Source organism: Parasteatoda tepidariorum, chromosome 8 (genome assembly GCF_043381705.1).
Source record: "Parasteatoda tepidariorum isolate YZ-2023 chromosome 8, CAS_Ptep_4.0, whole genome shotgun sequence".
Classification (NCBI taxonomy): Eukaryota; Metazoa; Arthropoda; class Arachnida; order Araneae; family Theridiidae; genus Parasteatoda; species Parasteatoda tepidariorum.
This window is the reverse complement of record NC_092211.1, coordinates 89,160,944-89,176,169: the sequence shown is the minus strand read 5'-3', so window position 1 is coordinate 89,176,169 and position 15,226 is coordinate 89,160,944. Positions and strand designations below refer to the sequence as shown.

General features: G+C 28.6%; 1 protein-coding gene across 2 annotated transcripts in view; it reads left to right on the top strand.

The window, feature by feature from the left end:
- The window catches only part of LOC107448882 (septin interacting protein 1), a 54,216-nt gene that overhangs the window by 21,013 nt on the left and 17,977 nt on the right, over window positions 1-15,226 (top strand). For both annotated transcript variants that reach the window (XM_043038805.2, XM_043038804.2), the window contains exons 7-10: window positions 246-396; window positions 2,600-2,888; window positions 4,448-4,592; window positions 7,209-7,393. In XM_043038805.2, the coding sequence (XP_042894739.1) occupies window positions 246-396; window positions 2,600-2,888; window positions 4,448-4,592; window positions 7,209-7,393 (770 nt within the window). The remainder of the gene's footprint in view (window positions 1-245; window positions 397-2,599; window positions 2,889-4,447; window positions 4,593-7,208; window positions 7,394-15,226) is intronic.

The window sequence follows — 15,226 nt, the reverse complement described above, 5'->3', positions numbered from 1 at the left end:
AGGGATATATTAAGGAGAATTTTAATTTTCAAACTTGCTCAAATTTAGAATGTTGGAGTAACGTCCCTGCATCTGCAAGGTAAAAACCAGAGTGTTTTTCAGTATTTGTTAATATTTGTTTTTTGTACTAGGAATTTCTTCTTTTTAATAACACGAAGGTTTTCTAAAATTGTAAATAAAGTAATTATGATTTATTTTTTTTACGAGGAGTCTTAATTGGAAATAACAATATTAATTTTTTTCAGGATCGTAAGCCAAAGATAGAATACTATGCACAAAGTGTGGAAGAAGCTTTGGAAGAAGGGGCTACAAAGCGATTTAGAGGTGATACTTCATACCCGATCAGCTCAGTCAAAGTGATAGATATGACAGGTCCTGAACAAAGAGTTTTGACAGGTAAATTATTGGATATACATTACACAAAAAAAGAAGCATTCTCAATAGCTTTTGACCCAATGATTGGATTTTGACATTCTAGTGCTCAATGTTACAGGTTTGAAAAGGTGACCTCAAATATGCTAATAATTAGTGAAGATAGTATTTTAAGCTACAAAAACATATTTTTTAGATGTATTTACGATACAATACGTCTAAACGTATTAATTAACACTTAACGTATAAACGTATTTAACATACAATATATTTTTTTGACAAATTCAGATTTCTGACACTCAAAATATGGGGTGTAACAGCAATCTGAGAAATATGGCCCCCATAGTTTAGTTTGGAGAGCAGTCTTAAGTTTGGACCCGTTAATTTTACTTTTTGCCATTTCTCGAAAATTTTTTAAGCAAATTGAAAAATTTTTGCACACAATTAGGCTTGTTTTTCCAACGATAATCCCATGCAAAAAATAATTTTTAATGATAATTATATTTATATATATTTTGTATTTAAATATATTTTATATTTAAATGTATTTTATATTTAAATGTATTTTATATGTAAATATATTTTATATTTAAATATATTTTTTATTTAACAATAGTAGAAAAAATTGTATTGTAAGGCAAAATACAAAAATATATTTACTGAAAATTTATAAGGCAAAATACAAAATTTGAATGAAATCGATTTAATAGTTCCAGAGTAAGACTGAACAATATAAGATAATTGTAGATATATTGTTTGTTAGACATTGCAATATAGTAATGTATAGCAATGTAACATGCATTCTAATATTGTTTCTTTTGAATCAAAACTGCACAGTAAGAAATTTCAAATCAATTTAAAATGATTAAATTTGTAATGAAAGAAAATGTCAATTATAAAAAATGCTTTTATCGCATAAATAACATTGATTAATTTTTTAAATTCAAATAAAAAAATTGGATTGACTTACAATCGAATTCTGAATATAAAAACATGCGTAAAATTTTTTCCAAAATTTTTATTTCAATTAATTATGACTTTAGATTTAAATAATACCTGAACTAAATATTAAACGATAATGAAAAAGTTTCTTTCAAAAAACGAATTTTTTTCTTTCATCGAATTTTAAAATAATTCACGAAAAGATAGAGAAATCCACAGTGCTCTGTTAATAAAATATCTGCAGAAGAGAGCTTAAGTCGAAGAACTATGCAAGTTATATTAATTGAAGATCTGGGTTTTCGCTCTTATCACAAAAGAAAGGTTCAAGGCCGGGCAACTGCACAAAATTAGAAAGGTTACAAAGATGTAAGAAATTGCCGAACCGGCACGGTAACGAAAGTGTTGACAGAAAAATTTTTTCTGGTGAAAAAATATTTTGCACAGAACATAGTTCTGGTGCTAAAATTAATGTTGTATATTCAGCAACCTTCGATTACATACCTGAAAGTGTAAAAACTGTGCACTGCTTTCAGAGCAAGAATTTTGTAATGGTTTGGGCTACAGTGCCAAATAACGGAAAATTTCCTCTGAAATTAATCGATAAAAGGGTAGAGATCAATGCTGAATATTACAAAAAAGTATTGGCTGCACATATATTGCCACATGCTTACAGATTTTATCCCAAAAAGGATTGGATATTTCAGCAAGATTTTGCGCCGTCACTCCGAACCAAAACTACACACGCTTGGCTCCATGTCAATTGTCCGAAATTTATTAAGCAAGAAAATTGGCCCTATTCTTCATCAAATCTAAATCCTTTAGACTATTGTGTTTGCTGTATTCTAGAATCTAAAGTTAATGCTAAGTAGCACAGAAGTTAGGACTTGCTCATAGCTTCTTTATTGCATGAATGGGACAAATTACCTCTTTAAATGACTAGTGCCATCATTGAACAATGGTGAAAAAGATTATCTTCAGTAATCGATAAAGACGGTGGTCGATTCAAATAAAACATTTTTAAGGTAAACTTCTATTATAGTGTGTCCTGCAGTGGACTGATCGTTAAGACACGGTTCCCAGCAAATCACCGAAGTCAAGCATCACTGGCTGCGGTCAGTTTGCGGGTGGATAACCACTTGGATCAGTCTGCATAGGGACCGAGGGTGTGCGGTATTTTTTGTATAATTTGAATAATTCCTAATTATGACCTGTATTGCGTCGAAATGTATCACTTTTACCCTAATTAAAATTCTGTTATTTATGCTGAGTTGCATTATTTCTGTAGGTTACCATCAAATTGCACAACAACAACGTAGACGACCAGAACAAGAAGTTGAAGAATCTAAGCCTCAGACAAATAAAGGTGAACACTTCTCTTTGCCAGAATTAGAATACAATTTGAAGCTTTTGAGAGACGACGAAAAGAACAAAATAATTCAGTGCGAGAGGCAGAAACAGTTTGCGGAAGATAGAATCATAACTTTGGAACACGAGCAAAAGAGATTGCAGCAGGTACTGATTCAAGAGGAAAAACAGATCCTAACATTAGAAAAAGTTTTAAAAATTGTTGACAGGTAAATTGATTTGTCCCTTATTGAATCTATATGTCATTCTTAAACTGCAAAGTGTAAGTATTCTCTTCTGCTGTTTTACAATACTAAAAAAATATTCTAAAAAGACGAATTTAATTGTTGTTGGCAAAATAAAGGACAACTGATCCTTAATAATCTTTTATTTTCTTCTTCTAAATTACCTTTTAGGAGGGAGGGAGGTTATAAAAGATCCTTTACCTAGAGGTGTCTTAGTTGCCATTTCTCCTTTTTTGTTTGTTTGTTTGTTTTGTCAATCTTCTTTCTTTAGTTTTTATGTTTCAAATAGTTTTAAACACAATTAGGATAGTGTTACCTTGAGAATTGCTCTACATGACAACATTTGGTATCATATGATTAAACTGGATATTCAATTCAAATATTTTTACAAAATTGATTTTTTGCACTAAATTGATATTAATTATTGATATATTATATTGATTACTTTAATGATGCCTGATATTGTTTAAAATCCATAAAAGGGGAAAACATTTTCATAAATTATAATACAGTATAGAACCCGTTATCCGGAAATCAGAAAACCGGAACGAAATTCAATATATTTTCTCGCCATTTTTAAAAAAAAAAAATTTATTTCCTCATAAGATTTTACGATTTTTCTTTCTTTTTTTGAAGATGTTTACCTTACCATCATTTTGGAAATAATCATTAATGTATTACTTCATCGTTTTCTCTTACTTTTAAGATTATTTCCAAAGATTTTTTTTTAGTTGGGTTTAACAATAAAAAAAACGGCTTTTTGTAGCGATTCAGAAAACCGGAAAAATCAGTTATCCGGAATAGTGATGGTCCCGACTGTTCCGGATAATCGGTTACCTACTGTATAAGTTTAGAACTACAACTAAATCCGTATACATGTTACTTGTTTAAATATCTGGGAAAAAAGATTGTTAAGTTCTATTTCCTTAAAAATGTTTAAAGGAACTCATTTACTTATTAATAATTACATAATATTCAATAATTTATCAGTTTGAAGGTAAATTTAATGCATTTCCATCAGCTTTAATATTTATTAACAATTAAAAGAAATTTTTATTTGATTTTGTTAATTTGAATAATTTTGAAAATTGTTTGAATTTCTCGCAGTCAAACTTTCAAAACATTTATAGCAACAATACTCTTTTGAGAGTTTGTAACGTTCTGTTGAATAAAAAATCATCAAATGACTGAGGTTACTTTTCAAAATTTGGCATTTTGTTTATTTTAGTGATTTTTGTTTATACGTCTTTCGGTAATTGCATAGTGATTTGTTAGGAGGCAGAGCTGTCTCAATGTGCGTCGTAGGTAATTAGCATATATTTTTGTAATGTAAGAATCCAAATCTGCAATAATAGTTTTTATTAATTATTTCTAAGTTACCCTTTTGCACTACCTCAGTTGGTGAGATTGAAAGGATGGAGTTTTGTATCTTTTGATAATATTTTAGATTTTTGATCCAATGCATATTTCTCAATGTACTTTTTGAACACCCTGTATATTTATATATTTTTATTCTTATCAGACATTATTTTTATGCTATTTAGCTTGGAAAGTAATAAAGAAGAAGAGGATTGCAGTGAAACATTAGAGATGGCTGCTAAAATTTTTAAGGATCTTCAAGATGACTATTATGAAGAATATAAAATGTACAACTTGAGTGATTTGGCCATCACTATTGTTGGTCCTTTGGTAGGACATTCTAATTTATTTTTTCATTAATTAATATCAAATATCTCTAACAGGGCTCAAAATTGTCCTTGAATTCCTTAATTTCCTTAAAAATAAAGTGTCCTTAATTATTAAACATTTCAATATATGCCTTGAAATTTTTGTGATTTTTTCCAAATTTTTGTTGAAGTTAAGAGGAAGAAAAAAATATTATTTATCTAAAAAAGAATTGATGAAATTTCAAATTCAAAAATTATGTTAAATGCCAGGAAAATAACATGAAGGACAAAGTTTTTATAGTGCGTCGAGTACAATATTAATCTACTTCCAGTATTAGTGACAATTACCCTTGATTTGATGGCATAAAAGCAATTGGTGTGGGAGAAATATATAAAACGTTCTTATCTCTTTACTCTCTCCTCATCACTATGTCATACTCTACTGTTTTTCATAAGAAAATCCTTGTATTTTGCTACTACTTGAAAATTTTCCTTATTTAGACTATAATAGTCACAATGGAATTTTGTAACAAGTTCTTTTACCCTTTTGTGAAAAGTGAAGTGCAGAGTTAAGCCCTTGTTTTTTTCTTCATTTTCTTAATTTTTACTATTTCTTATTTACTTTTTAATTTTCCTATATACTTTATCAATAAATTTTANATTGGTGTGGGAGAAATATATAAAACGTTCTTATCTCTTTACTCTCTCCTCATCACTATGTCATACTCTACTGTTTTTCATAAGAAAATCCTTGTATTTTGCTACTACTTGACAATTTTCCTTATTTAGACTATAAATCAATAAATTTTATAGTAAAATAAACTTAACAAATGACATAAGTTTTCTATTTAAAAATTATGTTGTCTAGTAAGACTGAATAACATTCATGTTTTAACTCTAAACCTTTAATAGCTTTCGATTGACCGCTTTTGAGACTAATAAAAAATGCCTTTTATTTTGTTCAACATATTTTATTGGTAATCATAAGGTGCAAAACTATTTTTGACTCCAAGTGACATTAAATAATTGTTTCTTTTATTGATGATTGAATAAGTACAATAATAACAAGGTTCTAAATATGGAACAGATTCTTGAAAATTTCTGGTGTATTCCTCCAGTTATGCTGATCAACAAATTCTCAGTCAGGCTTCTTTTCTAATGACTTTAAATAGGTTGATCCAGGGTCTGGCTTTAATTCTTAGCAATGAATTATAACTTTTTATAGTAAAATAATTTAGCAGACTACTCTTCAAAATTTTGTTGCAATTTCCCTCTTTTCCCATTCATTGGGTAAATCAATTTTTGGATGCAGAAAGCCTGCAGCTCAAAATTCAGAAAATGCCAAGATTGACTCTCACAGGGTTAAAACTGACAGCAATCTTTAACTGATTACAGTAGAATCTCGATCGATCATTTCTTGTGAGACCATGCATTGCAAGCAATAGATACTGAACCGAATATCAAATAATGTCTTACAAATTTATAAAAAGTAATAAAAAAATAATGAACTTAAAATTAATAATTAAAATAATTATGCAAAATTATTTACTATGCAAAAGAAAGATGTTTGCTTAAAATATTTGGAAATTTTGGTTTGAAAAAACTTTTTTTTTAAGTGTAAGCAATAAAGTTTCCACATTTGTATCAGATTGCTGTTCATTTTCTGTAAGTTTGTGTGAATAGAGAAAGTTTATCATTGTTTCAAAGCCTTCTGCAAATATTGGCACTGGTTGTGGTTTTATTTGTCTGCCTTCCTTATCACTTTGCACTTGTTCAATTTCTTGAATTGACAACACAAGCTTCAATCAACTGATAGGTAAACATCAAATGCGTGTTAGAAGCGTTTCCCTTAAATGGGGAAAATTTTCGTTAGCATCAGAAGTTACTGTTTTTTTTTCTTCATTAAACGAAATAACTACTATATTTTTTTTGAAAAGTTGTTTGAATTTCTAAATGTTAGACGCAAGAACCTGCTAAGTTTGAAGAAGGGTCTAAACAGCTATTATTAACGTGATAAGAATAGGATTTGTCAGTGGATAGTTAAAACAATTCAGAAAACGAAAAATGCAGAAATGATGGATCGAGTTTCAAGTCAGTGGTCTGTCCAGGCTGAATTTACTACCGTTTAGCGGTACCTTCACAAATTCAACTTTAGGAAAAACGGTAGTTTCACAAATTCAATTTTAGGAAAAACGGTAGTTTCACAAAATACTTTTTCTTAAAATTTTATTTTTGTATCCCTTAAGAAACGATAAATCCATATTTTTGTGTTGATTTTTTAATATAATTTTTAATTTTTTACAAATTATGTCTAAATTTTCACAAAATAGGTACCTCTCAGAAAAACCTAGACAGACCCCTGCAAGTGTTATCTTCTCAGATTAGCTAATATATCTTCCATAAATTATGAAATTTTGAAGCAGATAATTGAAGGCTTATTCATAATATTGTTTTATTCAAATTCCTTATTTGTCTCCACACAGAATATCATAATAAATTTATCATATTTTATATGAAAAAAAGATTCTGAATAGATATTTCAGCAACACAACGGTTATATCACATCAAACAAGTTTTAAAATGTTAAGTTTTGTAATTTTTTATATAGCTTATTTAAAATAAATATATCTGTCCAAAGGTTGAGAAACTCATATCTGATTGGAATCCACTGGAACAACATCTCCACTGCATAGATATCTTTAAAGACTGGAAAACTCTTCTGGAATCTGACAGTTCTGCTATATCTGGTATGGGACAAGAACCTGAACCTTATCATCATCTTATATGGGATGTCTGGATGCCCCCTGTTCGTAAAGCCATTTTGTATGTTTTTTAATTTATAGAGTTAAAGTAAGAGTACTTTACCAAGGTTTCATCAACTCAAATTTTATTACCTATTTACTGTTTTAAATACATTTCGTAATCGAAAGTATAGTTCTGCAGTCATATAACTAGTCACGGTGCAAAAAACTCAATTCCCAAAATTCATAGCTCAATGCAAAAATTAAATAATACTTCAGGTTTAACACACTTTGCTATTCCATTCAGTAAATGAATAGCTAAGTGTGTTAAGTCTGAAGTATTATTTAATTAAGTAAATGAATAGCATAGTCTGAACTATGCTGTAATTTTTCGATTAGTATCCATCTTTCATGGACATTTTTAAAGATTGTTTCTATATTGGAAAGCGATGTTTCGCAAACGAATTCCAGTAACCACAAATGCAGGTCACATTGTGGTTACTGCTAAGAAGAAGAAATAGTAAAGTGTCCATTATTCAGTATTTATTTGATAATAGCTAGTTCCTAATCAAACATTGCAATGGGATTTTCCATCCTGTGCAAATCAAAAATGTATGAAGAGTAGGAAAAAATAAGTACAATTAAGCCAACAAAAGATTTAGAAATACCGATATCATAGGCTAAAATTAGATTAGGCATTTTAGCTAATGGCCAATTGCTGACTCTAGCATTTTTTACTGTGGCCACTTTTTCTAAAATTTTATGTAATGTAATGAAACTGAATTTCTTAAACTATTAAAAAAATTGTTGATATTAATATTGTAAGGCATTTATTTTAAATCCTCTCTCAAAATATGATTTTCTAAAATGAATAAAATATTTAATGACGTAGTGTGATAGTTATTTTCAGAATGTTATAAAATATTCATAATCACATAGTTATTAATAAAGAAATATAGGGTATACTTTTGACGGAAAAAATTGGCGACTGGCCGAAATTTTTTTAAAAATTTCTAGTAATTATATTTAGTTGCCCTGTGAGCTGAAGGTGACTGTTAATTTTGCACACTTGTATCTGTGGGTACAACCAGCTGAGCAAACGTGCATGTGCAGGGCGAAATTTTTGACGCCTCAGCCAGTTGTAAACAGCGAAAAGTTGCCAAATGTTGCAAACCTATCCGTTTACAACTGGCTGCGAGATTTTCGGCTTTGGATAGAAAGTTTATCAAATCATTGCCAGATGGCGCTAAATTTCGATGAACAGATGGTGATAATGAAGAATACATTTTCATTTAATAATGATATTAAGTTTTTAATGAATTTTTAGAGAATACATGATTTTTTAAAATTGTCTTATAATATTCATGACAAGAAAAAATAAGTGTGTGAAGTAATTAACTTGTAATATACTATTATATAATTAATCTTATATAATAGTATCTTTGGCTATACCCATATCTTTAAAAGTATGCAAACTCATGATAATTTTTTATTTAAAAGAATTTTTCAAACATATGTATGTATATATATGCATTCCAAATTCATGCGAATAGTTAGATAAATAGCTATATATTAACAAAATCTATTATTTAAGTGATAGTACATATTTTTCTCATTAAGAAATTGTATACAATTCAAAAACAGAGTATTTGGTAATTCAGTTTCACTATCTTAACATTTCATTCTTTGTAAATATTAAAGATTGATACAAAACATGGATAAAATTAATTTGATCCTATTCAGAACACTCATTTAAAGCCTACTTCATACAAATAGGTAAAATTATAGTTATATGTAAATTAATTTTACATGATTAAATATTGCAATGAATATGATTAAATAATATAATTTTAATATGATTATGACAATCTTACTGCTTTAATTATTATTTCTCACATGATTAGGCGAAGCATAATTTGCCTTAAAATCTGTATTTGTGACACAGAAGATTTAAAAAGATTCTTAGAATTGAAGAAACAAAAATAGACAAGCATATAATGACACTTCACTGAAATTATACATTTAGTTGTTAATTATGTGGTTTTAAGCATTTAAGTACAATTTAAAAATTATTGCCAATAAATAATGTTTCATGGAAATTCAGCCACTTGATAACCCTTTGCATTCTGAGTACTTTAAAATGATTTATTTTTCTTACAAGTTTATTTAAAATATACAATGGATTACCAATTTTTAATAACTAACAATCATAAAATAATGTAATTAATATTAAAAAATTTTTTTAAGTGGTTACTTTTGATGTCACTTCAGAATGATTAGAAAATTTAAAAAATAATAGGTAATCCTTTCTTAAAATATAAGTTATCTTGCCATATTGTACTTTAGTCTATACTGTTATTATGCCTTATACTTACTGAAGTAATAAATATTTATCAAATAAGTAACACCAAGAGAAGCATATTTTATCTTAAAAACCATTTATCACACTGCAAAATATTAAAATCATAAAACAAACATCAATTAACAAAATTACCTAACTCAAACTGTATATAAGCCCATGTATTAGTAAAAACTGAACAGTAGGCTTATTATTTGGGAATTCACGTGAAAACCTTGTACAAGCTGTAAATAAAAAAATAAAAAATTAGGCATGCTATGCTTGTAAATAAAAATGCACCCTCTTGCAATAACGGTTACACAGTACGTTTAAGCATGAACATAATGATTCATGATTAGAAGATTAAATAATAAAGGTATTCCATTCAAATTGTCATTATTTTTCTTTTAAATTCTTATATACAGGCATTCAAATTTCATCTATTTTACGTTTTGTATGCAAGTTTCACAATATTTACCTACTGTCATTATTTCGCCACAAAAGGAGAGGCACTTTTGGTAATGTCCTAGTGTAAATTTTCAAAGCTAGTGAATCGGATAAGCTGACCTCTCTCCTTTAGCATTCATAAATGCTTTGCTCATGATTGGACATGGTAATTAAAACACATTGGGCACCAATGAATATCTCACTAACTGTCCTACTTTGGCTCTTAGATTTAGTAAGATAATGCAACACTTAATATGCACCAAAATTGTTAAACATCTAGGTATCCAAAATCCATAGGTTAAATGAACTATTTATATTAGCTGCTAAAAAGACTTAAATATAATGCAGTATATGTTAATCCACATGGAATTCCACATACAGCTTAATAATACAATATATATATCTTTTTATGAGGATGTAAACAAAAACTATATGCATATAAGGTAAAATACTCTCCATTATACTTACTAATACACCTATATTATCAGATTCCCAAAAAACTTCGCATTGAAAAATTTGTTTGTGGAAATCAAAAGATGCGGCTTAGAAGGGGCAATAGAAGGAAAGACTCGTTATCAAAATAATAAACAAGTTCCCTCACTAAAGCCCCACTGAGCCATCGTGCATCATAGATTATCGCTAAACTGCATCACTTCTCCACAGTTAAAGATAATGCTTGCGCAACCTCTGATTAAGAAATCTTGCAGTACTTATATACATTCTGGTATTTCATGAATTATTGATGGGAAATATATATAATTATAAAATAATCTTAACTTTACTGGAATTTTGCACAAGTAAATTCAGTTGAAAATATGTCGCTAAATACATCAATTAGTAAAAACTACACCTATTATAAAACAATGAATGAATCAGATAACATTTGAGAGATGTAATACGGTGCTCTTTAGTATTAACTTAGTTAAATTTAATTCAATGTGATATACAAGTCTACAGTTACCACATTACTACATAAGCTCAATCATAGTAGTCAATTTTTTATATCATAGAAAAACAATAGGGATTATAAACACAATACGTCTAAAAATTTCAATAAATTCATCTTTATAAGCATCATAATTTAAGAATCTACATACGGTTATATAATCTTAAAGAAAAGTAATTATAATGTCAATGTACCATCATTTACAATTAATAACCTTTTAATTGTAAATGATGGTACATTGACACCTTTTAATACCATATAATTACCTTTTATTATATTTTCTACACACATAAAAGAATTAGAGGAACAGCTCTGAAATTTTTTATTGATTATTGTTTATATATGCAAAAGAATAAACTATCGAATCTTTAAAATAATACTATTTTATTAACAGACATTTCTTATTATATCAAAGATAAAATCGAAAAAACAAATATGTAACTAAGCCTAATTCAGTAGCGTGGAAATCTTTAACTACTTTATCACAGATAATTAGAATTATAAAATGTCGTAAACGTCAAAAAATAAATTGATGCAGTATTATAAACAGAAAAAAATTATTTAAAACAATTAACTTACTTTATTTACTGAATCATAAATGAAGAGCCTAGAATAACAATAGCAATCGAAGCTGAACTTGATTACACCTGTAAGCAACAAATTATGTATACCTCCGCGCAATTTCTTCAACAGGGTTACTTTTCGAAATTATTTGGTGAAAATTAAATTCTAGCCAAGCATTTCAAGCGTCATCATACAAAAGCGTTTCAGACATACGTATTTTGCACTGTAACGGACATTGTGCATGAAACCCCTAAATTAGACCATTAATAAAAATTGTAGTGTAAAGAATTAGTGATTTTGTATTTTAATATATAAAGTATTACATAACTTAAAAAATAGGTCTTGGCTATGGGAAATTTTAAATACTGTATGTCAGAATTTGAAAAGCATATCTTTCCAACACTCAAGCCAGGGGTTTAATCTTTTCAAAAATATGAGTTCCATGACCTTTAAAGGCTTTAGTAATCTTTCTTCTTTTATTCTTGTTCCATTCTTTGTTTTGCTTTTGAATTTGGTATTACAGTACAGAACCCGTTATCCGGAAATCAGAAAACCGGAAAACCAAAAAACCGGAACGAAATTCGATTAGTTTTCCCGCCATTTAAAAAAAAATTTTTTTTTTTCCTCATAAGAATTTAGGATTTTTTGTTCTTTTTTGAAAGATGTTTACCTTACCATCATTTTGGAAATAATCATTAATGTATTACTTAATCGTTTTTTCTTTTTAAGATTATTTGTAATTTTTTTTTCCGTTGGGTTTAACTACAAAAAAACGGCTTTTTGTAGCGATTCAGAAAACCGGAAAAATCAGTTATCCGGAATATCGATAGTCCCGATCGTTCCGGATCATCGGTTCTCTACTGTATTTGTGTAGCATAATTGCGTCTGGCTCTTATGGTACATTAGATTAATTCGATATACATTTGATTAAAGGAATTCATCGTGAACAAATATGCATCAGGCATATTATAAATAAACTATAATATATTTTGTTACAATTAATTTTCTTAAATTACAACTTTTAACAATTTAAATTGTGTAGCTAATTTATGTTAATATGCATTTGAAATTTTACATGAAATATGTTTTTATTTGTTCCACTTTCTCTTCTTCCAAAATTTAGATTTCAGAGGGCTTTAAAAAATATTTTTAATTTGAAAATTAAAATCAATACCTCTGGGGACTGAATTGGAGCTTGATCGATCTTTAGTTAAGGTCAAAATTACGATCTGTAGAGGAATGAATGGATGTATGAATGTGTCTGCCCTATAAACGGGTGTGACGTATCTCTGTGACAGAAGTCGAATTCTTGACCAAAGATTGCGCCACATGAAAACTAAAACAATCACACCCCCTCTTCCTTAATGGCTGACGACAACAACTGAGGTATAGATTTGTTATGGGAACATGGAGGACTTTGCAACTCGACAGATTTAACGTGCATCAGTCACCATTTACTGCGCGGAGAGTCTTCGGCCGACGGGGTTCGAACCTAAGAACTCTCAGGCATGGGCCCAGTGGCTTACCGACCTGGCTATCCTGGCTTGAATAACATAATTTAAAATCAAGAAATAAATTTTTATTTATTTACTAAATTTAATGAATAATTTTTTTAAATATCTTTATTTAAAATAGAAAAAAGAAAACATTTTTCAACATTTAGAAATGAAAATTAAAACTTGTGATTAACTGGGAATAGAACCAGCATCTTCTCGATTATGAGTCAGATGTCTTGTCACTTTGACCTGACATACATAAACTTCAAAATATTTTGGAATTAAATAAACTCAATCTTTGAGGAGTTTTATTGACCCTGAAACAGTGTTACAGCTAATTTTTATCCAACTTTATACTTTAAGCTATTCTCATTAATTTAAGCAAGGTTTTGTTTTAACCCTTTCGAATCCAAAAGTTGCCGTTATAAAATGATCAAAAGAGAAAAAAAAGAAAAAAACTGAAATTTTGTCTTATAATATTATTATCACAAATGTGATATATTGTCCCACTGGTACATACGATTAGGATATATGGTACATATGATTAAGACAATCTATCCTACAAAACAAAATGTGTCAAATTTCTAAATCTGATACTACAATTATTACTTAATGAGAACAAACATAACTATTTTACACAAAATATGGCAAAAATTTAGTTTACTTTCCTCAAAATTCAGAGAATACGTAAATTAAAACAAGATTGACTAGCATGCTCGCAAACGTAGCCCACCATTTTAAATATGAGAGTGTTGCCAAGTTCCTTTAGTCATATTTTAATTCCCTAATGCCTAAAGAACCCTGAAAACATAAAAACCCATGCAAAATTGGGATCTGTTTATCCATTAGAGAAAAGTTTAATCCTTAAGACGTATAGATCCCATTTGGGTTGAAAGGATTAATAGGAATTTTACTGATGTGTACTTCCCTTGTCAGTTAATTGCTTGCTGGAGTGTTTAAATTATTCAGACGAAGACTGAATAATTTTGAAAATTGTTTGAATTTCTCGCAGTCAAACTTTCAAAACATTTATAGCAACAATACTCTTTTGAGAGTTTGTAACGTTCTGTTGAATAAAAAATCATCAAATGACTGAGGTTACTTTTCAAAATTTGGCATTTTGTTTATTTTAGTGATTTTTGTTTATACGTCTTTCGGTAATTGCATAGTGATTTGNATATATATATATAATCACATTTGTAGTAGCAGATATTTTCTAGAAGAAATAAACTTTTTCTACACTCATATGAAGCTTATTTAAATGTTTATTATTTTGAGTATAAAATCTCTCCATTATCAAGGTACTTTAAGATTGTGTAAGCAAGCATTTTATTTTATCTGGTTTTTATTATCCTTTATTATTCAGAATAAAGTATAAAATAATTTTATGATTTTTTTAAAAATTGTTTTGAATTCTTTCTGTGGCCCAAAATTATTCCTAAAATTGACAATAATGTTTAATCCAATAACATGTACAAGTAGCATTCGTCGATCCTCCATTCACCTGTAGATTTCTAGGGGGATTGCTTTCCTTCTTTCAAAAATAATTTGAGATGTTTCATTCTGTGTTTAATGTGGGATAATATAACAAAAATATATATTGGCTTTTCTTTGAAACTTTTCATCATTTCTTTTTGAAACTTTTATTATCAAATAACTCATTATCAATGGATTCATTTTGACTTGAAAGTGCAAAACTGAAGTGATTTTATCATGAAAGAAACTCAATTTCTTTAACTACCGTATTTTTCGGCGAAAGCGCCGCACCTCGATAAAAATGAAATTTAAAAAAAAAAGTTATAGTAAGCGCCGCTCCGGCACAAGCGCCGCAATGGCGCTAAACTGTGTATATCAGCATCCTTTTAGAAGAGACCTTTAAATTACCATTTAGAATATCTGTGTAATAAAAAATTAAATTTTTTTATGCATTTCATAAAGTAAAGTTTTAATTTCTGAATTATAATAAAAAATTTCTTTTTCAGCAAAAAAAAAAAAAAGAAAACAACAAAACTATATAAAATAAAGTTGATCTTACCAGTTGGGGCTGCGCCAAAAATCAGAAGAACAGCAAAAAAATATTTGTATGTTCAGTAGCTGAATTACGGCTGAACTGATTACAGAAAT